Genomic DNA, 27,907 nt, shown 5'->3' on the forward strand with positions numbered 1-27,907 from the left:
TCCTCCAGTTTTTAAAAAAATGAAATTATGAAGATCACGGGTAAATAGATGGAGCTAGAAAAATAATCCCGAGTGAGGTCATACAGTCTTCAAACACCAGATCTTATAGACATTCTCTTATACATGGATGTTAGCTTTTAAGGCTTTGATATGCATGCTATAATCTGAACAACTACTGAGGTCAGGTTCCTGGTGACAGAAGAGAAAGGGAGGGGAGCTCCTCCAAGGAAAGACAAACAAGATACAATGTTATGGAGAGACCAAGGAGAAGCGAGAATAGGAGGATGAAATGGGGTAGGGGGTGGAGAGAAGGGAAAGGTGGAGGAGGACAACTAACACTAAAGGCCTTCGAAACACCATCTGGAAACCTGGCTTCCTAAGTATATACATATAGGAGAGGCGTCCAAACAGTGTCACCAAGAAACGGAGACATCAAGGCCCCAACAAGACATCTTTTCCCACCATGGGAGAACTCCAGTGCTAGAAACAGGTTACATTTAGTTGAATTTAGTTCCAAAGGAACCCCATGGAAACTCCCAAACCTCACAGCGTATTCCCAACACAATTGGTTATTCTCTGCAACCAAATGGTAAGGCCTTACTGCTGAAGGCAGCACTTGGATATCTCATTGAATAAGGCAAAGCCACGCTGGTGCCTAAACTAGAGCCTCCAAGCCTACTGACTATGTTCGTGGTATAGGAAGGAACTTTGCATGCTACCACTGGAGAAATGTAAGCACGAACCGAGCCACAAATCCTGAGGCCTGCCTGCATGATACACTGGGCCAACAGTGGCATGAATGTGGTGGGAGTAACCAGCCACCCTCTTATTGGATCTAAGGTCCATTGCATGAAACGAAGCCATGACTGACACTGTTAGGGTGGTTAAGAACCTGGGTCTGGAAGGCCCTGGACCTAGGAGAAAACCAAATACAATTGTTCTGCTAAAGGAACATAGCAATGACATGACATCATGCTATAATCACAGATGAGTGTATGAGGTGGGTGCCTCATTCAACTATTATCAGAGAGGTGTCTTGTAGATGGGAACTATCGCACAACTATACAATGTACAGAGAGTGAGAAACTTTGCAGCACTCAATCTGAAATGGGATATCTCCACCAAACCCCTCCCCTCAGGACTAAAGGAGCTGTGTGGAGGGTGTAGGAGGGTTAGGAGAGCAGGAGGTGACGGATGGCTGTAAGAATCAGTGTCTACCCGACACAACAGGACTGATGTGCAGCTAAACTCACAGAGACCGTGATGGCACACACAGGCTTGAACATGTTCAAGCAGGACTCATTTGGAGTCATTTCATGGCCATGTTTCCTTATAGCAGAACAATAGTATTTGGTTTTCTGTGAGGCCCAGGGCCTCCCAGACTCAGGTTCTTGACCACTGAGAGAGTTTCCAGCACTGACTGGGAGAAGTGGACATAGACTTGCCCCAATCAAGGTGCTACCTGCAATTAATACCTGCTTGCAAAGCACAACTAAGTTTCCTCCAATGGAGTCTCACTGGGTATTTCAACCACACCTCTCGGCAAGCCCAGTGCCCAGGAATAGATGCCCAACACAACATGAATGCAACGGTATTTGTTTGTGTGTGTGTGTGTGTGTGTGTGTGTGTGTGTGTGTGTTTTGTTGTTTTTTTTTTGTTTTTGTTGGTTTTTTTTTGTCTCATATTGCTTTGTTTGGGCATTTTATGTCTTACTGATCTTTTGCTTGTTTATTTTGGTTACAGTTCTTGTGTATGTGTGTATTTTTTGGTTTTGTTTGTTTTTTAAAGACAGAGAAAAAGAAATGCTTGGAATTGGGTGGGTAAGGAGGTAGGAAGGATCTGGGAATAATTAGGGAAATTAATTAATTAGGGAAACATAAAGGCACGATCAGAACATATAGGTACACATACATAAACATGCACGCATGTGTACGTGCACACTCACACACCCCTACATGAACTTTGTTCAATTAAAAAAGAAACAACTCACTTTTTACATTGTGTTTTGTAAGTGAATAGAGAATTTTTCAGAAATATGAGCGACTAATAAATAGTTTAAAAGTTAAATAAAGTAATTTATGATTATACTTAAAAACTGAAAACATATTGCCTAGGGTAAAATAGTAAACACTGAATAGTGGAAATAATTCACTTTACTATTTGTGTAAAGTCTGGTGCTATGAACATATTACAACTCATTATGCCAAGTGAAGACGGCAACTGGATTTCCCTCCATCTTTAACTGACAAGCAACTCAATTATCTTTAAGTACATTGTAAAATACTAAGCTTTCCAGCACACACTGAATTCATTTTGGATTTCTGCATTTCCTGAGCTATAATAGCTGCATATGTAGCAGAGGACAGCCTAGTTGGTCATCAGTGGAGGAGAGGCCCTTGGTCCTGTGAAGCTTCTATGCCCCAGTATAGGGGAATGCCAAGACCAGGAAGCAGGAGTGGGTGGGTTGGTGAGCAGGGGGAGTGGGAAGGGAGTAAGGGGTTTTCAGGGGGGAAAACCAGGAAAGGGGATAACATTTGAAATGTAAATAAAGAAAATAATAAAAAAATAAAACTCGTCATTTTGAATAGGCACTAGACAAAGACCTGTTTTCTCCACCCCCACATACCGGAACCCCGCAAGGTTCTCTCTCAAAGCTGAAGCTTCCCTATAGCAGGATTGCTTCCTGGGACCCATGCTGATTGCAAGTCCACAGAGCCTTGGTAGTCACTGCAGGGACCGCACTTTCACTATGGAGAACTTGCCCCAGAGGACCTGCTTGGGCACCTGCAGGGCTTCTCCGAATTTGAACTTGTTAGTTCGTCCTAGTCAAAGCCTTCTATGAGTCCTTGAGGGGACCAGAGGAAGAGCTGTTACCTTTGACCTTTGACAAAACTGTACCTGACCTCCTAACACAGGCACTTTCTGGGCCTACCACCAACTCTTCCTGCTCTTACAGGGATCTTGTTCTCTCTACGTCCAAGAATGAAGGCACTTGGAATTTCCAGCCATTTTGGGTGCCCTTCTAAGTGCCAAGCTGCCTATATAGGTCCTTAAACTTGGTAGCACAGAAATGGCCCCCTTGCCTCTGAGGCACTATAGCTGTGACACTCTTGGTTGGCAGTCCACTGCTTTTATGCTGGAGGCACAGTCCACAAAGTCCTGGGGCCTGAAGGGCCTGCCGTGGGGCCTCAGATGGCAGAATCAACCAGTCTCAGACTCTGCTCTTCCAAACTCGAGATCCACCATTTCTCACACGCATCCTGTGAGGCCAAACCAGAGGAAGCTGCAGCCCCTGGCTCCTCCTACAGCTCTACAGACTCTCATCTCTTCTTCCCTCAGGATGCTACAAGATCCAACCCATTCTAGGGGCTCCATTCTGCAACTCTTCCTCCAAAGCTCGACATGTCCCAAGCTGGGCTTGCCAGGTACTCCAGTATGCCCTCTCTATTAGTCTTTCCCCCAGCATGGCTAGGATCCTGTGCTAGGGCTCTTCTCCATGGTCACAGTCACACGATCACACGTCTTATCTTTCTCCCTAAAGAAAAATCACCCAGAGGGGTCCCCGACTTCAGTCTAATGGTTGGGGGTGGGTATCTCCATCTGAATTACAGGAAGGATGGAAGAAGCTGAAGGGGAAGGCAGGCCTCATAGGGAGACCAGCAGTCTCAACTAACCTAGACTCCAGGGAGCTCCCAGAGTCTGAGCCACCAACAAGGCAGCCTAGGGGCTGGTCCTAGCCAGCCATCCTCCCCCAACCACCCCAGACAATGAGGACTGGCCTCAGTTGGAGAGACTGGAGACTCCAGGGAAGGAGAAGGACCGGTGGGTGGGGCAGCCTCTGGGAGGCAAGGGGGAGGAGGAATGGGATGAAGAACTGTGGGAGGTGGGGCTAGGAAGGGGAGGACAATGGCTGGGATGTAAATAAATAAAACAAAATAAAAATAGTAATAGATGAAAAATCCCCTAGCAGTGTCACTTCTAACCACTGTGACTTTCATTGTTCTCTTCTGGTTCCAGTCCCTATCTACCTTCCCCCAAAGGCCTAGGACCTCAAATAACACAAGAAATCCCTGAACAAGGCTTCTGCCTCTGCCTGCTCTCAAGTCCTATGCAGCAACTTCCTTTGAAAGCACCTCACCAAGTCGTCTCCTTCCACACTCTCCTGACTAGCCCTTGCCCTGCACTTACCTACGTGCCAGCATCTTCGTAGCTGATCACACACAGTCCTTTCTCAAATGCTCCACCCTGAGCCAGCTTCCACATAGGAGCTCAGGAGGCGGTGGCTCAAATCTGCATTCACAACACTGCCCTTTCTTGTCTTTTTACAACATTTCTTCCAGATCAGTGGCATTTCTTTGTACTCGTTTGTTTCTTGGACATTTTTAGATGGCTTCTTAAACATTTTTTCTGTCATCGATACAGGCCTGCAGTTATTTTGACATGCTGTAAATGTTCTATTGCAAGTATCTTCCAATATATTCAAAAGCAGAGAAGTTGGTAACCTAGACTCAGTTGCAAGACACGCCATGACAGTGACGGCGCTAAACAGCTGCTTTTGGTTCCTCTGCAGCCCCTGATCACTTCTCTCTCCTGCATGATTCTTTGGGAAAGAAAGCCAGGGTAGCGCTTCTTCTGAAACGATGTGAGGGAATGCCTTGGCCTGGAATCCTATGAGTAAGAACACTGCGTCTGGCGGTCAAAGCAGGGCAGGACTTTGGAAGAACATCAGACGACTTCTGATGCTCAGTGTCCAGATTTTTCTGGTTGCTTTCAAAAAGAGTTTTCCTTCTGTTTGCATCAGGACTCAAGTTCCATTTCTTCATAACCGTCCGTTTTTATTGTGGGGGAAATGAAGGCACATCAGGGGGGTTTTAAAACTCCACCTCTATGCTCTGCAGACCCCAATAAAACTTCCATTGGACTTGAATTTTAAAACAGTGACTTGAAACTTCTATACTATGAAGATGTTTTTTAAAATTGGGATTTCCCTTTTATACTGAAGAGCATGCTTAAAGAATCTACCCCACACCTCCGGTACCCTCTGCCCGGGTTGTTTCATGTATTTAGACTCAGCACAGATGGAAAATTGAGCTTTCTGAGTCGAGATCACATTTCCAAATCTTAGGCATTCCACAGTCACATCTTCAAAAATTGGCAATTGTTCAAGAACAGTTTTGTACTGATTTTCCTGTGATAATTAACTTAGGTGCCGTATAGATGCTCAGCTTTTAAGGATGTTTGTTGCTCTTCTCGATGGTCTGGGTTTGGCTTTCAATGAATGCAACAGTCCCAGGGGATGCAACGGTTGAGGGCATCTTGGGAACTGTACACACAAAGCCACACGATCAAAACTTAAATCCTGACAAGAAGAGTTAAGTCAACCTAAAATGTGGTATCTCTTTAGTCAAGACTTTACTACAGGAACCCGTGTGAGGTAGTGGACTGTATCCTCCGCTTCTGTCAGCGCTGCCTCCCTCCCTCTCAGGCAAACACGATTTCCTTGTTTTTAGAAGATGTGCCGAACTGGGTGTGGTGGCTCATAAAGTAACCGTAGCACTCAAGAGGCCAACACCAAATACATCGCTGCAGTTTGAGACTTTGTCTAAAATAATAATACTGATGATAATAATAATAATAGTTTTCTAAATAAAGTGAAGATATTTGGTTCTGAAAGAAAGAAAGAAAGAAAGAAAGAAAGAAAGAGAGAAAGAAAGAAAGAGAAAGAGAGAAAGAAAGGAAGAAAGGAAGGAAGGAAGGAAGGAAGGAAGGAAGGAAGGAAGGAAGGCAGGCAGACAACCAAACTAACAAAAACACTCAAGGGCCTTTAGAGGTTCCTCATCACACAAAACAACATCCTGGATCACTCCAGGGAGGCAAAATGGATAAATGCCTGGAGTCAGAGTCTGGTTGACAGAGGCGTTCAGACACAAAGCATAAAGACTCCAGGCAACGCCTTCAGCTCTCACTGGTGCCCAGCTTTTTGAGAGAAACATAATGAGTCTTATATATTTAATACGAGGGAGAAAAACAACAGAAAGAGCTCTGTGGAGAGCCTCGCTGGCTGCAGCCAGGCATTGTCAACTCAAGCTATCTGCGCATCACACTCTTCAAACACATTTGACCTTCACCTTGTGAGACAAGTTTTTATAGAGGAAAAATCTGACAGGTTCCTTGTTGAAAACAAAACAAAACGTCGGACTGATTGGTGAGCTGGGACATTTTGTATCCCTATTACAATTCTTTCATTAATATTCACATGACAAAGAGATTTCCATATGCTATGCATAACACCTGGCAGACATAATACGTTATCCCAATTTGTCTTGAGACATTCCAGTTTGGGCATAGTTAGAGGTCAAAGAAATACACAAATAATCACTATGCAATGCAAGAATAATAATTTGGGTATAGCCAACATGAATCTGACTTAGTTTTTTGAAAGAAAAGAACAGGGCAGTTGGAAGTCATAACTGAAAAGATACAGGGAGGTGAAAGAATAACTTGTTTTTACTTTCTATGCATGGATGCTTTGCCAGTATGAACATCTGTGCAGCACGTACATGCAATGCCCACTCAGGCCAGAAGATGGCACTAGATCCCCTGAAACTGGAGTTACAGAAGGTTATGTGCTACAACGTGGAAATGAATTCGGGTGCTCTTTAAAACCAGTCATGGCTCTTAATAGTTGAGCAATCTCTCCAGCCCCAAACTTATTTTAAAATATCTAATACACTAGACATGAATTATCACTTTGCTGTAGGAAAATAATCCAGTGTGGGTTGGGTAATTCCAAATTTCACAATCCTAATAGCTATGAATGCATTGAGGGAAATAAAAAAGAAAAATCTGTTAAATATAAATGACTCTATCCTCCTCTTTTGAGAACCACAGCACAAAGAGAATATTCTATTCACACTCATCAGCTGGATCTTAAAAGAAAGGAAAGTGTGTTAACTTCTTTGAATATCTGTTAGAAATTTCCCCTTCCAAGAACCAAATTACCCCACAATCAGTTGTGAGATAGGGACCCTAAAAGAACTAGATATTGAAAACAACAGACCCCAAAGAATTAGAATGTTTCCAGGAAATTCCACAAAGAAATAAAGCCCTGACCTTAGAGGAGACACAAGTTCCCCAGGAGAGACTTCACACACTTGGACAACACGTGTCCTAATTAAATTAAATAACAGTCATAATTCCATCTTAGTACTTGGAAGAACATTTACGGACCACATCGTCTTACATTCTCAGTCTATAATTTTACAAATGTTATTCTTATTTGATTTATGACGACTGGGAGTACTTGTGTGGGAGTGTGGGTAGGATGGCACACGTGGGGAAGTCAGAGAGGACGTAGTGAGAGATTTCTCCCTTCCAACCTGTTGAGGCAAGGTTGTTTCCCCCTTGTTTCCGATGTGCCACGTAACTTTGTGCCAGCTCAAGCTTGCCAGGATCTCTGTCTCTGCCTCCCATCTTGTTTTAGGAGTGCTAGAATTACAAATGTGTTCACTGTATGTAGCTGACTACTACTACTTCTTCTTCTTCTTCTTCTTCTTCTTCTTCTTCTTCTTCTTCTTCTTCTTCTTCTTCTTCCTCTTCCTCTTCTTCCTCTTCTTCCTCTTCTTCCTCTCCTCCTCCTCCTCCTCCTTCTTCTTCTCCTCCTTCCTCTTCTTCTTCCTCTTCTTCCTCTTCTTCTTCTTCCTCTTCCTCCTCCTCCTTCTTCTTCAACATGGGTTCCAGAGAGTTAACTCAGGTCTTGATTTTTACCTGCCTCCCATCTCTGTTCCTAATATAATTATGTTGAGGTGCTCTTTTGCTTATTAGTTGATGAGTGTGATAGTTAACTTAATGGAAGCTAGAAACTTGATGGTAGCAGCAACAGACCCATTAAAGGCTGATCTATATAAGGATTCCACAGACCGCAGAGTAAAGGCTTCATGACCTACAAGGCTCAAGGGTGGACTGAGGTTTGACCCCGTATGAAAGTTAATGACTTACAGGCTTCAGGTGTACTTGACTGACAATGCCTACGGAAGCTTCTGGTAAGATCCATATGGCAAATCTGCAGGGCTCTACCACTTCCCGACACAGAGGAAGGGACCTGCGGATGGACTGTCATCCCCAGCATTCCCCCTTACCCATCCTGTAAGACCCCAAAACCGTCACACCGTATGCACAAGGTCTCACTTCCATGGAAGGATGGTAGCCTGATTTAAGAATAATTCTGCTTCTGGAGATGCCTGCCTGCCTTCTTCTATTTCCACCGCACCTCCATCGTTCCATATCTAACAGAGAAAACAACCCCTCTGACCCAGTCTGTGTGAGTCCAGATCTAATAGGCTCAGGATGCCCACCATGTGTAGGCATTTTTACCCAGATCTTAGACTCACAGGTTGCTGTGCTCTGGCATCTTCACTTCTTGTGAAGGGCGTTCTCTCTGTCCATCCTAAGGGAAATGTAGGCAGTGAGATGCCAAATCCGAGTTTGCTGGTTGTTTAGGATTCAAATGTTAATGTGGAAACAGTCAAGTGACTAAAGGACCTCTCACAAAGCTTTAAGTACAGCCAGATGCACTTCCTCTGCTTTGCTGGGTCATAAATACAATTTCATTTCAACTCTCCCTTCGTAGAATTGACTTGCTAAATCTATACTGCCTGATGTTATAAATTTAGATACTCTAAACTTCTTAATACTTACTAAAATGATATATTCAGCGCTCCGAGTTAGTTCATAAAACATTAAGATGCTGTAAACTACCACTAAGAGTATCTCCTCAGGCAAACGTTTTACAGAGACAATAAGCATAAAAACCTTCACTAAAGGTCTTTTTGTTTATTCGAAACAGCATTCACTGGGTTTGTAAAAGTTCTGTTAATTTACAAGCGTTTGTATGGGATACATGGGTTTTGCTAAGAGCTTTCTCCTAAAGTCTATGACAGAAAATAAGTTTTACTCATCCTTCAACCCCCCACCCCCAAAGACTCACAGGTAGCAAAAATCAAAAGCAGCTAAGAGATGAGGTCACTTCATTTGCTGTGTCAGATTGAGGCTGTCACACCTATTTTGGGGCGACCTGTTTTGTGTGATGTAGCAGTCCCAAGTGAGAGACTTCCCTACGGCCATCATTTATTTGTGTTATGTTGTGCCCGGGACCACAACTCTTTCTTTTGGGGTCTCTCCTGAGTTTCCATTCAAGACAGAATGGAAACTCCCTTGTCTGGGAGGCAAGGAGGATACAGCCACCATTTAGAAGTATTTAGACAAGGCATGGGAAGCCCTCTCCACTACTTTTTCTTTCCCAGTATGGCAACTCCTCTTCAATTCCTAAGGACTCACTTGTATCCTTCATAATGTGTGGAAACTGGATCTCCAAACTTTAAAAAGGGACAGGATGCGTTTTTCCTGCAAAACCACATGGCCACTGCAGACGTAGAGGGAAGGCTTGGTCTAAAACTGGAAACAGCAATTATAGGAGCATTGTATAAGTAGATGCCTTTGTAGACGACAAGACAAATGCTTGGTCCTGCCTTATGTACAACTCTCTATGCTTTAAGAGAGGACTTGGATTCATGCAAGCCACGTAAACGGGACCCAGGATTAACAGCTTTCTTAATAGGTGGGGGCATTTTCAACCAGAAGAGGGTCACTTCTTACAGAGATAAAACCTTTGACAACACTGCCACCTGCTGGGAAAAAGCCTAGTGCCTCTGTAATGCTGTAACTGCTTCCTTGGGTGTAGCCCTTTTAAGAACTTGGAGAATCTGGACACAGTAGGGCCTAGCAACCATTCTCTATACAGCAACTTAGACACATCAGATACGACTTATGTGGTTTCTCTGATGGCACTGAGAGATGTATAGAGAATTTTGACATCTGTTCCCAAATCACGAGCTATTTCAAAGGGATTACAGTGTTGTTTGGGGACAGTGTTGTTTGGGGACAGATCTGGTTGAACTGAGGCCTACTGACGTTAAGACACAGTTACAGAAATAAAATATTTCTAGATAATGCATATTCAAGCGTTTCTTATAAGATTATTGCTACTGTTACATTTCCAGGGGCAGTCTTACATGTACAATCTACGTAAAGCCTCAGATGTATAATTTTTGTCAAAGACTAGCACTCAGGACCTGGGTAAGCATTTGCGTTCCTCTGCAGGCGACAGAACAAAGAGCTATGCCGCTAGGCCTTGTCAAGACAAGAGATGACGAATGTCTTACATTCTAGCGGTGTTAAAATTGTTGCAGTATTTTGCTAGATGCGCAGAATTGTTCTGAACTGACTTTTGCTGGCTCTGATGCTTGATCTTGTTGACAACTTGAGTGGGTATGGAGCTGAGCTGGAGGCAGAGCCTGGGCGCACCTGGGAGGAATTCTCTTGATTACAGTAAGTGAAGTGGAAAGACTGCCTGTGAATGTGGTGGGATTTCTGGCAGCAACAGGGATCCAAGGAGGTCTGAGGGGAAAGGCTTTTGTGTTTTATGTCTTTGCCTTCTTGTCAGACTGGTGCGTTCATCTACCCTAGCGGTTCTCAGCGATTTATAACAGTAGCAAGATGGCAATATGAAGTAGCAGAGAACATAATTTTGTGGCTGGGAGTCAGCGCAATATGAGGAACTGCATTAAAGGGTCACAGCATTAGGAAGGTTGAGCACCATTCATCTATCCATATTTGCATCTTTCTATGAGTTCATTAGCTGTGGCTGCCACCAGCACAGCCATTGACATTCTTTACTAAGGTAAGAATCCAGATTCTTTTTTTTTCCTTCCAATGTGGACTGAAGACCATGGGTTCCCAGGAATCCTCCAGGCTTTGAGCACTGTCTGGAGCACTGCTGAGACTCTAGCCCAGGGGACTGGGCACTGCCAGTCCTCAGACTCTAGTGAAGGCAGCCAGTGTTGGGCCACCCAGACTGTAATGTCCCAATCAGTTTGTTTCTTTTGAGAACGCTGACTAATACGCTTGCTAAACTTAAAATGTTATTTTAAGGACAGGCCTCATGTGAAGAAATGTTTTTTATATTACTTCTCCACATTGAATATGTACACTTTTTGGCAATGTGTGACGGACTCTTTTTTTTTCACTTAGGGCAATCGAGTTGTTGTTCAACATTCTTTAATTGTGAATAGATAAAATTTGTGCTATAAATAAAATGATAAAATTAGATTAAAATTATTATTTGTGTGTTTGTGTGTGTCTATGAGCATGCTTGTGACACAGCATCCGTGTGGAGGTGAGAGAAGAAAGACAATATGGTGAAGTTGCTTTTACTCATCCACCTTCATATTTTAACATCTAGTTTGACATATATGTATGTGTGTACATCATAAAGCTATAAAAGAAGCAATGCTATGTTCCTTAACTCTCCAGATAACTGTCAGAATTATAATCTTACCAGATAATACTGGTAAGAGAAAATATCCTCATAGCTGTAAAGGCATGCCACATGTCACTGTGTGCTAGTATGCGGTACGAGGCTGTACTGGTAAGTCTTGGAAACATGCCACAGTCTAAAGAGCCCTGGGATATGTGTCTCATGCTTTTCTGATACAAGCACACACCAATACACATAACCGATGGTCTGTGAAGATTTCCACAGCACTCTGTAAAAGGATGTGGAAACAGCGGCAGCCACTCTTAGCTTTTCCACTCCAAACACCTTAAAGGCGCACGCAAGGCTGGCATCTCTACACTACAGCTGCTATTTTCTGAGCACTACAGACAATAAGTTTATCTGAAGCTACACATCTAACTTAGCTGTAAAGTTCTAAAGGGATAAAATGTTATTAAATCATCATATCAGAATATTCAATTGCAATCTACTTTTACTCAATTTTCTTTTTCCTTATCACAAGCCAAACATAAAGGAGAAAGCAGTTAACTTGAAAGTCTTGAAAAGACTTTCTGATGCCTTTTAAATTACCCTTTAATTACATATATAATGTCTCACTGCAGGGACAGCATCGACTTACATCAATGAAAGAGTATATCAACGATCTAGATGAGTCACAGAAGTCTGGTACCATTGGAAGAGATCACAAAGAATATGCACTGTAAGGCATTTGTGCTTGATGAGACTCGCTAGATACCAAATTGAATGTTGACCTACTTTTAAAGAAGTCTGAAAAATGGGTAAGAAAAAGATGAACATTTAAGCTGGGTGGCAGCTACACTTTTGATCCCAGTACTCAGGAGGCAGAGGCAGGAAAGTCGCTCCGAGTTCAAGGCCAGACAGGGATATATAGCAAGACCCTGCCTCACAAGAATAGAAAAAAAATTAACTTTTGCCATTAATTTTGTCAGGCTTTTAACAGAATCAGGACTCATGTGAATTTCTGTTTGTTGATAAACCCTTTCTGATGAGATCCCTCTAGCTCTAATTAACCAGACCTATCATAGTTATTGAGGCACACTTGTGCCCGTGGTAATGTCTATTTATGGTCCTTATTATTCTTTTCAAAATATTATAAGAGGCTTAAAAACATGAAAGATCCTAAATTCCCCTTCAAGAATGAAAGCTCTGCACGTAGCATAGTGCTGATGCACAGAACTACGGAGCTGGTTAGGTAATCAGGAGACGTGTCTACTGATCCTTGCAGAATGCGGATGTTAGATATACCTGGTGAGGCTGGTGTCACAACCCCAGCTTGTTCATAATGAGAAATGTTTATTACCATCTCTTATGCGCATGCCTGAGATTACACTGCGGGAAATGATTAGAAGTACCCAACCACTTTACGTTCCAAGCAACTCCATCTTCTTTTGCTGTTCGCTTTGTGAAACAGGGTCTCATGTAGCCCACGCTCCAAGAACTGGACATGCAGCCGAGAGTGACCCAGAACTTCTGACCTTCTGGCCCAGGCCTCCCCAATGCTGCGCTTACACATATCAATCATTCCATGCCTCACTTCCAGCAACGTCAATGCAACAACTAAGAGGACTGAACCCCAATCTCCCAGAATCTACAGCTTACAAACAGTAACAATACCCAGACTCTCCATACATTTCTACCTTCTTTCTTCTGCAAGTCTCTTAGAACGCTTTGAGTTATAACTACAGTCTGTTGACATTCTTCTAAAATAAACAAAAGGCTTCCTCTTTGACTTAGGAAGGTATTATTTTAATAAGTCCACGATGACGAGACTAACCTCAAAGCTGACCTTTAGAGAGAAGGGAAGAGCAAGTGTCCACCTCATAACCCGTCAAAGAAAAGGTGTGGATGTCCTGAAGATAAAGCAGTTTTCCAAGAGCACAGAGAATGGGGCATATTTCCAAACCAAACTCAATATTCATAAACTCATGTACAAAATTCAAGTAAAATCAGCCTTAGCCCCTTCTGGATTTGGTTAAGGAAAATAATCTTCGACAGTTTCCCTGGCTGCTGCCCCACCCCCTGGTACGGAACTAAACCAACTAGGAAAAGCCTCATCTTGGCTACAAAGGATGAGAAAACCAAGCCAACCACAGAGATAAAGTGGTGTTGGTGATGTCTTCAGAGAACACTGCTGAGAGGCAAGGGGAGGGAGCTGTCATGGTTAAAATGGAACCAGTCTGTGCCAGCCACTCCAAAGGGAACTGACAAAGCAGAGTTCCTTGGGCTGGAGAGATGGCTCAGCTGCTAAGAGTGCTGGCTGATCTTCTGGAAGACCTAAGTTTGTTTCCCAGCAGCCACATGGCAGCTCACAGCCCTCCATAACTTCAGTGCCATGGCATCTCCCTCTTCTCACACACACTGGTGCACAGACACACATGCAGGCCAAACACCAGACACATGAAATAAAATAATACAGTTTTCTTAAAGGGCGAGCTCTGAGGTGTGGTTAGTTGGTGCTGAGAGGACGTCTCCCCAGTCTGGCTCCCACTCGCAGTACAGTTATGATATTTCTTGTAAGCAAAAGTGTATTTCAGGAGATCTTAGCTTCTGTCAACAACAGATAGGAAATAGTGCAGCTCACAGAGGCAGGCTTTTCTGTAGTGTAGAGGGTATTAAGGGTCCTTTGTAGGAGATAGCGATGGAAATGATGGAACTTGTATAGGAATAACGTGATCTTTTTTCTTTCCTGAGTTTTAGGGCATAGGCCCTTTTCTCAGAGCTCTACAGCTAGTCTCAGCCCCTGACCCAATAATGGAAAAAACCAAGGCATGGTAGAAAGTAGCGATGAGTCCTCAACTCAACACACATGGAGAAGATGAACAGATAAAGGCAACTCGTGATGTCCAGTTTGTTTATGATGTTTCTGTTCTGACTAGCAAGAACTGGAGAGGGGGAGGGCCATAATTAATGAGCACTGTGTCAAGATGTCATTCTGCCCATCATAGCTTTGGCTCAAGCTCTGGCAAGGCGGTCTCTTAAGTTGTTACGTGGATAATCGCCGTCTTTGCTCAAGGATGCATCTGGTTCCTATGAGATGCTCTGCTTCTGGGTCTAAGCCTCTCCATCACAGACAAAGGTTTTCATCTTGGGGTCAGTTTGTCCTGTTTGAATGATTTCTCTCTTCTGTTCCGTTCTTAGTGGACCCAAGTGAGGGATCAATGCTTTTGGGGGAGGGGGCAAAAGGCTCGTTACGTCTTGATTTCTTGAGTTCCTCCTCTGCTGCTTTGTCCCCTCAAGGTGGATGGCTGTATAAATGCCTCTTCCCACTCAAACGCGATGTGGTGACCCGGACGAAGCCTTTCTTTTACTCTTAGCTCCAGGCAAAACAAGGAGGAAAAATTCCTCAGATCTAATGGAGCAGCAATGCTAAATGGTTTCTGGTTTATGTTTAAAAAGAGATTAAATATGCACTGAGTTCCTAAGTCACCTTGTCTAGGATGAGAAGGAAAGACAGGGATACCTTTATACTCTGTCTTAGAAAACAGTATTTCAGATCGTAGCCAGGGAGGCACCCAACGTGTGTGCATTAGGTTTGCTCAGAGGTAAACTTTAAACTGAGAGGTAATTTACGTGGTCACACAACCCCCACCCAACAAGCACACACAGAACTCAGCGAATAAACTACATGCTTGGTTCTGTCCACGGGTCCAGGAGTGACAGGTATCATGAGTCCTGCTTTTCCAGTTACAACCTAGCTGCCTATCATGATGTGTATCTGTGTCACACACTTGATCTGTAAAACCTTTCCATGCATTTGTGGCTACGCTCTTAGTCTAGGGTGCCTAACTTTAGAGGCCTCAAGCAGGTCTTCAGAAGGAAAGCAAATTACAAGAGAAACAGTGAGAGAGGAAGGAGGTGAATATTGGGTGTGGTCAGACCACGAAGGCAAGACCTCAGCCCTCTTCCGGTCTCCCTGTTGCGTTTGCTGTGTGCGGATGGAGACGAGGTCAGCCAGCTTCTTGTTCCTGCCCTCATTCTATGTCTTCTCTCGCATGGACTCTACTCCTCTGAAAATCTAAGCTGAAATAAACTCTTCCTTCATTGATGTGTTTTGGGCAGAGCCTCTTTCTTCAGTGGCATAAACCACCAGTTAGGGGGCATCCTCCTGCAGCAAGTCCTCTCTCAGGATCCTCGATATAGCCCTACAGAAGCACACTGCATCACGCAGGTTAACACAACAAAACAACCTCGAGATACAGGTTGGAAAACCCAAAAGTAGAAATGGAGCAAATTGGGAAGAGGAAAGTAGTGAGTCCGAGTGGAAGGGGGACAAAGAAGGTGGGGTATGAATATACACAAATATGTCACATACACAAATGAAAATGTCATAACGAGAGCCATCACTATGTGTAGATCGTAACACAGAATAACTCTGGCCTGGTAACGTGTCCATTGCTCAGCTGTGACACAGTGACTGTGGGCCTGTGGCATTGCCAACAGGTTCTCATTCTTTAGCACATAGGTACGTCTAGTTGACCTCCTCCAAGTCTTGATATGGAGCTCTCCTGTCTCCGCTCAGCATATGACAAAGTTCTTAAACATATTTCAGAAACTTAAATTCAGTGAATGTTGGAAAGTTTCACCCAGATGACAGCTTGTTCCACAGGAAGGCTGTAGAAGACACTGCTGGGCTTTACCGAGGTATAAAATGCTGACTTCATGCCTTGATTCTACTGAGCGTAAGTGAATCGACTGTCATAGCCAGATGATCGGGAACTAACAGAGGCCAGCACAGCCAAGTAGGTCTCCAAAGTTCTCATGAAAGCAATAAGGGAATTGTCGAATGCCAGCCCCAGTTTTCAGTTGTACACAAAGGAAACCAAGTAGTACCTTATAAAAGCAGGACCTCGCCCGAAATGATGTGCACGCTTTGACAAACGGATGCATTAATGCAGCACCCTATGCCCTCATGCCTCATACCCAGGGCATTTAGGATAGTTTCAACCAAGATTAGCATCTGTTACTGTCCTCATGAACCTTAACAGTATATAAAAGAAATCCATGCTTTTCACACGAGTTTCAGAGTTTGTAATGGACTTATATCAAAGTGATGAAGGAATTCTACATTATTTAAAAATATTCTTTAAAGGTGACAACATGCAATTGCATAAAATTTAGTCAGTGTCCAGTATATGAAATATTCTGTCCTATAGCTTATCATAAACATTTTTTCTTTTCTTTTATTGAATATTTTCTTTATTTACATTTCAAATGTTATCCCTTTTCCTGATTTTCCCTCTGGAAGTGCCCTATCCCATCCCTCCTCCCCCTGCTTCTATGAGGGTGTTCCCTCACCCACCCACCCACTGCTGCTTCCCTGTCCTGGCATTCCCCTACATTGGGACATTGAGCCTTCACAGGACCAAGGGCCTCTCCTCCCATTGATGCTTGACAAGGCAATATTCTGCTACATATGTGGCTGGAGCCATGTGTACTCCTTGGTTGGTAGTTTAGTCCCTGGGAGCTCTGGGGGTGGGGGGCTGGTTGGTTGATATTGTTGTTCTTCCTATGGGGTTGCAACCCCCTACAGCTCCTCAGTCCTTTCTCTAACTCTTCCATTGAGGACCCCGTGATCAGCTCAATGGTTGGCTGTGAGCATCCACCTCTGTATTTGTCAGGCTCTGGCAGAGCCTCTCAGGAGACAGCTATATCAGGCTCCTGTCAGCAACCACTTCTTGGCATCCACAATAGTGTCTGAGTTTGGTGACTGTATATGAGATGGATCCCTAGGTAAAGCAGTCTCTGGATGGCCTTTCCTTCAGTCTCTGCTCCACACTTTGTCTCTGTATTTCCTCCCATTAGTATTTTATTCCCTGCTCTGAGAAGGACTGAAGCACCCACACTTTGGTCTTCCTTCTTCTTGAGCTTCATGTGGTCTGTGAATTTTATCTTGGGTATTCAGAATGTTGGGCTAATATCCACTTATCAGTGACGGAATACCATGTGTGTTCTATTGTGATTGGGTTACCTCACTCAGGATGATATTTTCTAGTTCCATCCATTTGCCAAAGAATTATACCTCAAGACACCTACCAATGATACTTCATAAAAGACAGAACTGTTTTTTTAAACTCACATACTTTCTTGCATTTTCTTTCTCGATTGTCTTTGTTTCTAAGAAGCGTACATGGCAAATAACATCTTAAGGTATTTGCCACAGGGCAGTAACTTTATCCATGCACTGTGATGCTATTGTCCGTCTCTAAAATTATCACCTTTTAAATATACTTTCCTAGCAATGCAATAGGATAAAAATATTCCCTTCTAAGAGACCGAGGCTTTTTCTGGACTCACAGAGAGAGTTCATACACATTGAGGTTACTTAAGACCACTATCCTTCTATGGATGTTTGTTTAATCTAACCTTCAGAGAACAATGTAGTAGCTGACCTTCCTTGTCTTGGATTTCCAGTGTAATCGAAGCACACAACCCAAGCCAAGGCATCACCATGATCTTGCTGTGCTCTCCCACGCTCCTGATGCTGAATAATACATGTATGTTTACATGCACATCACTCGCTGCAAAAAGCAAGTAGGTTGGCTATCCATCATAAATATTGAACGTGACACTTGGGTATCACTTGAGAAACAATGGTGTTTCTAGTGCTGTGTTGTTGCCTTGGTCAGCTGGGATCGGTTGGAGACGATGACCTAATCCCTTCTAAAACTCTGATAATATTTCTATCATGTCTTCTTCATTTCTCTTCCATGTGACACTTTCTGTGCTGTGCACTAAAAGAAAGAGTAAAGCCCTCTGCTAGAGACAGCCATACCCAGACAGACACAGAAGGACACACATAAACTCAGGCAGGTTCACAAGATAGCGTTCCGGCAGGCACAGATTCAGACTCATACAACAGAGAGGATGGAAGACCGGGAGAGAAGAGGAGAGAAATCTCATCTGGGCTCACTCTTGGTTAAAAGGCACCGAGGGCAAGTGCTCTGATTTCTTCCTGAACGTGGCACTGACACACTACTGGTGGCTGGGTGTCTGCTACTAGTGTGTTCAAACCAATGGCATACTCTGATGGCATGTGCATTATGTCAAATATGATTTCAGGAAACACTACGTTATAAAGTATAAGTATTATATAATTGTGATCAGTTTAAATTGGGCTGTTATAGACCCAATTTAATGTAGGCCAATTAAAAATCAGCCACCAAACCCAGACACTATTGCATATGCCAGCAAGATTTTGCTGAAAGGACCCTGATATAGCTGTCTCCTGTGAGGCTATGCCAGTGCCTGGCAAATATAGAAGTGAATTCTCACAGTCATCTATATGATGGAACACAGGGCCCCCAATAGAGGAGATAGAGAAAGTACCCAAGGAGCTGAAGGGGTCTGCAATCCTATAGGTGGAATAACAATATGAACTAACCAGTACCACCAGAGCTCGTGTCTCTAGCTGCTTATGTAGCAGAAGATGGCCTAGTTGGCCATCATTGGAAAGAGAGGCCCATTGGACTTTATATGCCCCAGTACAGGGGAACACTAGGGCCAAGAAGAGGGAGAGAGAGAGCGTGGGTAAGGGAGCAGGGCAGGGGGAGGGTATAGGGAACTTTCGGCATAGCATTTGAAATGTAAATAAAGAAAATATCTAATTAAAAAAAAGAAAATAAAAAAAAATGTAGGCGCTATAGCTCTTGTATTCATGAACTTCCAAATGCCTTGTCTTGGATGGTACATGCTCTTCGGAGAATTCTTTGTTCATCAGAACTTTGCCTTCTCATCCCAAGCCATTCATTCATGTTCCTCCCTACCTAAAATTCTTCCCGACAGCAATAGTATGCAAACCCATATTATGACCTTCAGGAACATCTTCAGAATAATTCCGCCTATCTTTCTATAACTGCTAATACTTCCTTTGCGGTCCTTGATTTTTTATTTTATTTTATTTTTTTATTTATTAGCTTGCTCTTGTAACTCAGGATTGCTGTTTCCACAGCAGAATCTAACATATCTTGCTTTAAACAGCAGTGGAATTCAGTGCGTCTTTATCAGCCAAGCAAGGGCAAATTATGCCCAAGTAACAAAGTCTCGGATTCCACGGTGATTTACACAAAGCATCCAGCTGAGAGCCCCTCCTCTCTTCACGCTATAACCACAGTACCTGCTCTATGGGGCCACGGCCAACTTTAGAGGAGGATGAGAAAGCGTATGTGAAATTCTGGCGAAAACCTTGGTCTTAAAACTTTGGCTCAGAAATGACACAGATTGCTTCCGCTTTCTTTTACTTGGCCAGAGTAAATCATGTGGATAAGGCTGAATTTAAAAAAAAAAAAAAAAAAATGTTTCCCAGGGAGCAGCAGCAGCTGTTTTTAGCAATAATAAAATCATCACACTTGCCAGGAACTGGAGAGAGCTGTAATGGACGGAATGAAAACAGCCATGTGGTAAATTTCTAGCCGACTTTTCCGGCCCAGGTGTTAACACCAAGGTGGAGCCGGCTGGGGACTTTCTTCCGACGGTGGGCGTGTTTCTACTGTGCATCGCTGTGTGTTCTGGAGTCACACTCTGGTTCAGGTACCAAAAGGGTGCTCACCTACCACCGATGCTGCCAGTTTGAAGCCCACACTTATGAAAATGAACAAATACGAATCCAATTTTCCAGTAGGGCGTGGACAATGTGCTCCAAGCCAGACCCCACTGTCACCTTCAGCCATTGTCTTCACTGCCGCCTTTGGGTTTGGGTCATTGGGCGCTTTGCTGAACCAGTTCTTACTGAGCCGCAATTCATCACTGTGAATTGATGCTAAGGGAGATATAGCATCCAAGCCCTGTCTGGCTCTCCTTCTTCCAAAACAGACTTACAGATGCCAAATCTTCCCCAGTGAGAAAGAACTCATAAGCTACATTTCAAAGGCAGTGCAAACTGAAGAAGACACTTGAAAATGTTAAAAAAAAAAAAAAGAAGAAGCAGATGGGCTGTCTAAAAATGGTTTTTTTTTTTTTTTGCAAAAATCAGAAATGTTTTTTGCAATGTGAACATTGCTACTTTAATAAAATATATGAAGTGCTTACTAGAACAACTTATTTGAACTAGGAAATTAGATAAATTATTCAGAGATGTTTCGTTTTTTCTACTTGTTAGTACTTTGCAATACAACGAGTAGAGGACATAATATACATAATTGTTACAATGAAAGGCTCTTATGTTCTTGGTCTTGAATTAATAACTCAAGATATGTGATTTCTGAAATTATTGTACATAGATGACAACTAAGTACTAATGATCTAAAAACATAATCTGACATACAATGCACGCCCAAGCAGTATAACTTTAAGTAGATCAAGATATTCTATATCAGACACTTTACTTCTCTGTAAAGTTTAGGCTAGCAATATTTAATTATGAATTATGCTGTTATTAGGAATATTGCTGGAGGATTTTTATCCCATATGTGAATAATAACAATTTATTAATCTCATAGACACATATCCATAGATACTATGTTTCATTAATGGTAAGTTTCTTTTTCTAAATTCATAACCGTTGCATCTTTTGAAACCATCGTGTCAAAAGGTCATAATAGGAAACTTGCTTTCGTCCTCAGCAAGCTCTGGACTGTGTGTGGTATTACATCACAACTGCAGACTCGGAGATGACTTGGCACACAGGGGACGCTCGGAGGAAAGGCCGAATGTCTTCCATCAGCTTCTTAAGTATTTTTCTTGTAGTTTGGTTTTATGCAATCCAGATAACTTGTTTACATTTTATTAGAACATCCTTTAGCATTTTAAACTCCTAGGTAAACGTCATGTGTTAATTAAGGTTGTATGATTGTCATGTTTACTTTCACATTCTTCCTCCTTAGGAAATATTTATAAGAAGGAAGCTAGAATGAACTCATTAGAACCCTGCATCCTCTCCTTTGAAACCCCAACTCACTCACTGCAAATCCTCTGAGGTTTTTTCACCATTGTCCAAAGCATTAAGCATTTTGAATAGGACAGGCCACAGCCATGGAACGTGGAGTCCAAACACAGACATCCAAGCACGGACAACACCCATGGGACCTTGCAATCATTAGCCATGTTATCCCAGAGTTCAGATGATACCTGCTGGGGCATTTCTATCTGGACTCTGAGATCTGAATTTGAGGCTTGCCCTCACTTAGGATCAACTGTCAGAGAGAGGCTGTGTTTTTATTCCTAGAGATACTCTGCAATATTATTGTGAAGTGAGCTTTGTTCTAAGGGCTATGAGGGCTCTGCACCTTACAGAGACAATGTCATCTCCTCCTCCTCCTCTTCTTCTTCTTTCTTTTTCTTTCTTCTTTTACATTGTTATTTTGTTTTGTTTTGTTTTATCCTGGAAGCCCCTGGACTGGGGTGCATCCCAATTATCAAGTATCAAGTCCTGTCAAGTCATGCCTTATAAGTGTCATTGAATTGTTGTGGCCATACCAGTTCTCATGTTGGTATGCTGCCACAAGGTTAGCGGTGGGTAAAAACTTTGTTTAGTAGGCTATTCTGACAGAATGCAAGCAAAAATGGACTGACATCTTACTTGGACAAGAATGATGACTAAAAAGCCGGGCGTGGTGGCGCACACCTTTAATCCCAGCACTCGGGAGGCAGAGGCAGGCGGATTTCTGAGTTCGAGGCCAGCCAGGTCTACAAAGTGAGTTCCAGGACAGCCAGGGCTGTAAGAGAAACCCTGTCTCGAAAAACCATTAAAAAAAAGAATGATGACTAAAAATGAGGCAATGAGCAATGAAACAAGAAATTTTCAACCCCAGGCAGCAGGCCAAGGAAGAGAAAGCCACTAAGGACATCAGTGCCCTAGTGTGAGATGCAGGCTTAGTAGTACATTTTGTTCAGGCAGAATGCAGAGCCAACAGGCTGCATGCTATATCAAAGCTTGGCTGTGAGAAAACTCTCTCAGCTGAACGAACACTGTGAAACAATGGACTGCCAAAGAGGGACTCTATCCAGCTATTCTGGTGTTGCTAATTACAGAGCTAAAGCGCTGTGTTACAGGAAACAAATACCGAACCACTGTGCTAGGAAAGTGTCCCTCATCAATAGTATTTTTAGTTAGCATTGAAATTCCAGAATGGATTATTTATGGTTCTGTGTAGATAGAGAATTGGGAGGTATGGAGGAGGATGTAGAGACGCACAGGAATAAATGAGAACCTTTCTATGCATTTATCAGTTAGATAATGATGTTTATTCTAATCTACATAATGCTCCTGACATATCACACATGCATGCACATGCACACACACACACAACACAGACACACACACGCACCTGTTTGGGACATTTCTACATTATTATTAGCTGTCCTCAACTATGACCCTTACACTCCTTAGATACCCTCTACAGAAACACCTTGCTCAATATGGTGGCTACTCTCAGTTTACAGATGGGAGGGGATGGTTATAGAAGACCAGATGTCCTAGTGCTAATTAAAGACGTCCATCATGTCCCTAACTAGGTATCTTCCCAGTGCTGAGCGGCAGCTGTTCTGAAAGAAGTGGACATACTTCTGAATCCGAGGTCTTGCCTGCCTAATAGAAATGACACTTGAAGATGTTCTGAGCTGGTCCTAGACTCCTTTTTCTACAAAACGTATTTAGGGAGCTTCAAGTGCATTATGCACTCAAATCTTGAGCGTCAAAATGCCTGTTGTCTGTTGCATGTCTTATCATTATAAATATTGCTTGTGCCTTTTTCTCTTGTCTTGGACAGGATTGTACTCCTAGAGTGTTCTTTATGTGTACAGAGCTTTCTAAGGACTGACAGCTCTTGAATTTCGTGCCTTCCTGTGTCTGACATTACTCCTTCTGCTTCTGTCAGTGACCTTCCATCGATTCTTCTTCATACTGGTTCTACTTCTTGTGAGTGTGTATAGCTTTAAACTTTAGCATCTTGTCTTCCATTCTTTTAATAAAGATTTACAGGCATGTACACACGTGTGTGTGTATCATGTGTATAGGTATCTATAGAGGCCAGAAGAGGCTGTCAGATCTCTGGGGCTGAAGTTATAGGCATTTGTGAGCTCCCAAGATTGGACCTGAACTTTGAACCCCTGCAGAAGCAGCAAGCGCTCTTAACCCCTGAGCTGTCTTTCCAGCTTCTATGGTCTGTTCTTAATTTGAACTTTTGTTTTTAGTTCCGCAACTAAATTTAGAAACCGTGATAAACAGCTCCCTGGTGTTTTTGTGAATTTATTGTACTTTGGTCAGAAGACACATCTTCATGCTAGTTTCTGGATTTACTTAGAGTTTACTTGAGTATATATTAATATACCTGTTTATTTTATTCTTTTTATTAAAGTAACACATTTTTGCATGTGTTCTATGTTGGCTCGAAATGAATGAACTTCTCAGTTAAGCTAACTAACTCTTGTATTAAACTTGGCAAGACACCCACCCTCTCTGATTTCTGCTGGCTTTGTCTTGACTTAGCACTTAAATTTTTTTCCACTCAAGTTTCCAACATGTTTGTGGTTGTTGTTTGCTAATGATTCAGAAAACATGTCTTTAAAATTTTCAGTCTAAATACATTTGTCTTTAGAAACTGTCTAATTGATTTATTGTGAATCGATTTGAATAGATGTTTAATTTTCCTCAGATTTCTCAAAGCCACAGTTTTGTAAATTTCCTTTCTCCTGTCTTTCTGAGCTTGATTTCATAGTTACTTCAGTTAGTAGCTTATCTTTCCAAGAGATTGCACACATTAAGGTTCTATACTATACATTTATTTATTTATCTAGTATTTTAAGTTTTTCTGTATATGCAAAATTTGCTGGATTATGACAGTGCAACATATAGACACATATATGACATATACCTTAAATATACAACTTTGAGTATAGTATAAAATATATACTTTATTTCTCTGCAGCTTGTTATGTTAAGGTCTCTCTCTCTCTGCTGGTTATTTCGGTTTTATTTACTCATTGTTCATACTTACTTGTTTTCTCACTTTTGTCAATTATCATAGTTCATCTGTGAGGCCTATCCTCCACACAAATCAAGAGTTATCCTCTGAATGGAGTGGCTTGTGCCTATGACACCAACACCTTGAAATCTAAGGCAGGAGGATTTGGCAGTCATCCAGCAAAAGTACACACACTGATACTGTCACAAACCCAGAGAGGTCATGTGTTCTGGGTTCTGACGATTTGGTTTTTACTCCTTAGGCAGGATTTTATTTTTATTTATATGAATGTGTATATTTGAGTGCAGGTTTGAGCCGATGGATGCAGTGCACATGCAGGCCAGAAGAGGGCTTCAGATCCCCTGGAGCTGGAGTTACATACAGGCAGTGAGGATCTAAGACATGGGTGCTGGGAACTGAGAGCTCAGGTCCTCTGCCTGGGCAGTGCATGTCCTTAACAGCAGAACCATCTCTCCAGCCCCGTACTCAATGTTCTAATTCTATATTTATTATCACTATTATCATTATTGTTATTTGTGCCTGTGTTGCAGGGTAGGGTGGAGATGCATGCCTCCAGAAGTCAGCTACTCCATTTGTCTTTACACGGGCACCATGAATCAAAGCCAAGACATCAAGCTTGAGAGGCAAGCACCCTTACTGGGCCTCCTATTATTATTTTTGATGTGGTCCTACAGATGTCTCTGATTTAGGACCCACCATTGACCTAATCATGCTCTGGAGACACATGTGGGTATTGCTGAGTGTCCTGGGTTGATCTTGAATTTCTAGCCTCGGGAGATCTTCCTTCCCCAGCCTCCAGAGTAGCTGGAGCTTGCACAAGTACTATTGTGCTGGGCTCTATTTGCTCGCTTTTTAATATGTGAGATAGGAAATGGCTTTGAAGCTCAGCGTGGCCCTAAATTTGCAAACCCTCTGCCTTCGCCTTCAGAATCCTAGGATTTCAGGGCATCATTTATTTTAATATTCTCGTTTCTCAAGTAGGATCACAGAAGCCATGTGAAATGGGAGCCTTCACTCTTCCTGTAGTCAGCCTCTGAGGTTTTGTCTTCTCATATTGTTTTTATTTACATGCACGAATGTGTGTGTGTGTGTGTGTGTGTGTGTGTGTGTGTGTGTGTGTTTGTGTATCACATGTGTGCAGGCAGAGGCCAGAGGTGTTGTCAGATCCCTGGGGCTGGAGTTATAGGTATTTGTGAGCTTCCAGGATTGGACCCGCTCTTTGATTCCCTGCCAAAGCAGAGCTTAACCACTGAGCCATCTCTGCAGCCGCTATGATCTGTTGTTAATGTGATCTTTTGTTTTTAGTTTCTCAACTAGATTAGAAAGGGTGGTTGATAGCTCCCCAATGTTTTTGTGACTCAGTTGCACTTTGGGCATACTGCTTCCTAAGTGTGAGGAATAATTATTGTATGTAAGTATCTTCTTCATGTGTTCATGAGAAAGCAATGTGTTTTGTCCCAAACAAAACTGCTGATGGCTTTCAGACAGGCTGCACACTGGTGGGTAGCAACCTTCCTTCTGATTGTGGATCATTACTCTGAGTCACCACATCGCCAGGGCACAAATAGTTCCATGACATAATTTAAAGCGATGCGAACTTATTTGCACCTTACAGATAGATGTCTTTCACTTGGGCTCAGAGAATTATAGTTTGGAAATTGCAATCTAGAGTGGGAGAAACTGCCCTGGTGATACTGGAAAATACCTGATTCAACCAAAGATCCAAAGCCCAGGCTCAGGGCAGCTGAGTATTTGCCATGCACATGGAACCGGAGAGCTTTCTTCTGGGCTTTGAAACATGCAGTATTTTTGGACCCCCAGTACGTGCTGCAAGGCCTCTTCTAGAAGCACATGGAATACAGCCCCATTAACACATCTTCTCTCACACATTGAATCTAGATTTTAAATTTATTTAACAATGTGTGTGTGTGTGTGTATTCACTTCTGTATGGAAGGCACAGGATCCTTGCATGGTTTTCTTCTATCATGGGAGGATGGGAGGCCTGGGGATTTGTCTCAGGCAGGCTGTGAGGCTGAGCTGAGAACTTTTACCCGATGACTTATCTTGCAGGACTGAAATCTTGATTATGATTTTAAAGAAGGCATGAAAGTAGAAGAGACCATTAGGGAAGGGGGTGGGGCGGTAACCAGCAGGAAGGGAAGGGTGGAGGTAAGAGAAAGAAGTAAGGGTTAATGCAACCAATCTGTATCGCATATATTCAAGGAAACATCACAAATTCCACTTCTGATCCAATGAGTATTAAGCAAATTAAAATAGCGAGCCTCATTTTGAAACCGAGTGACCTTCTCCTGGCAAGCAGTGACATACCTGCCCCAGGCTGCTTCAGTTGTAGAGGCTTTGTTAACTGGAACACAGGAGGAATCAATGACAGCTGAACCGTTGATCTTGTAGCAGAAACCACAGTCTGGATCCAGCATACACTCATTGCAGTAACTGAAACAGGAAAAAGAGTTCAAGTCAGGTTGGCCCCGGGGCACCTGGTGCTCGCTACCTACAGGTTTCAGCATTTGCTCCACGGCTCACACTACGTTATCAGCTTTGGCTAAGACAAGTGATGTAAGCAGATCCAGGTGATAGCTGCTGGATGGTCATGTTCATCTCTCTGCAAAGAGGATAGCAACTTTGTAAGGTACTATGTGGTAAGGGGGGGGGGGGGGACAAAGAGCAAGCCCAATAGATGTGCAGTAAACAAAAAACAAAAACCAAAAAACCATTGTCTTCCTAAATCACTGATATTCATTACAGACTGGCCTATCTATCTGGATCTAGCCTGGACTACTTCTGGGTTATAATAAAGCATTTATTTCTTATAAGAGTCTTTCTCCTCTTCTCCTTCATGCTACATCTATATTAAAAACTGGAAGACGGGCGTGGTGGTGCATGCCTTTAATCCCAGCACTCGGGAGGCAGGTGGATTTCTGAGTTCGAGGCCAGCCTGGTCTACAAAATGAGTTTCAGGACAGCCAGGGCTATACAGAGAAACCCTGTCTCGAAAATCACCCCCCCCCAAAATTGGAAAGGTTCTCTCCCACATATATGTATATGTATTATATACCATATTATATAATATTAATATACATCTTGAATAATGAAAGAGAATGTTTGAAGCAAAACTTTTAACAAAAACATAAATAATTCAAATCCAACCATTGCTAAATTCTTGGTAGACCTTTAACATTAACATACTGAGTTCCAACTGTGCACTAATCTTAGCTGCAAACTAATGGGAGTAGGAAGAAATGCTGATCTGTGCTAATTACACTCATGGCCGGATAACAGAGAAGCATTCGATTAATCGCTACTCATTTAATGAACATCATTATTGAACAGCAGCTAAGTTGAAATGGGCAGAGTCTCCCAACCTAAGCCTACCAGCACCGGTGTGGAATGAGTTTTCTGGCGGTCACCCTACCATGTAATGTGCAGTTCTACAGCTCTTCATGTATACTTCAGGTCCATACAGCACTGGTCATATTACAGGTTAGTAAGGAAACGTTCCTGATTTGCAGCAGAGCGAAGGCGAGGATGAGAAACAGATGTACAATAGCCATAACAAAGCAAAGAGCTGACTTCCCACCCAAAAGGTAGGAGAGG

The 27,907-nt window shown here is 42.7% G+C and overlaps 1 protein-coding gene across 1 annotated transcript in view; it reads right to left on the bottom strand.

The window, feature by feature from the left end:
- Positions 1-27,907, bottom strand: part of Slc2a13 (solute carrier family 2 (facilitated glucose transporter), member 13) — a 305,571-nt gene that overhangs the window by 27,260 nt on the left and 250,404 nt on the right. Inside the window, exon 7 of the mRNA NM_001033633.3 lies at positions 26,621-26,746. Within this exon, the coding sequence (NP_001028805.2) occupies positions 26,621-26,746 (126 nt within the window). The remainder of the gene's footprint in view (positions 1-26,620; positions 26,747-27,907) is intronic.

The sequence above is a fragment of the Mus musculus genome, chromosome 15 (assembly GCF_000001635.26).
Source record: "Mus musculus strain C57BL/6J chromosome 15, GRCm38.p6 C57BL/6J".
In the NCBI taxonomy this organism is placed as follows: domain Eukaryota; kingdom Metazoa; phylum Chordata; class Mammalia; order Rodentia; family Muridae; genus Mus; species Mus musculus.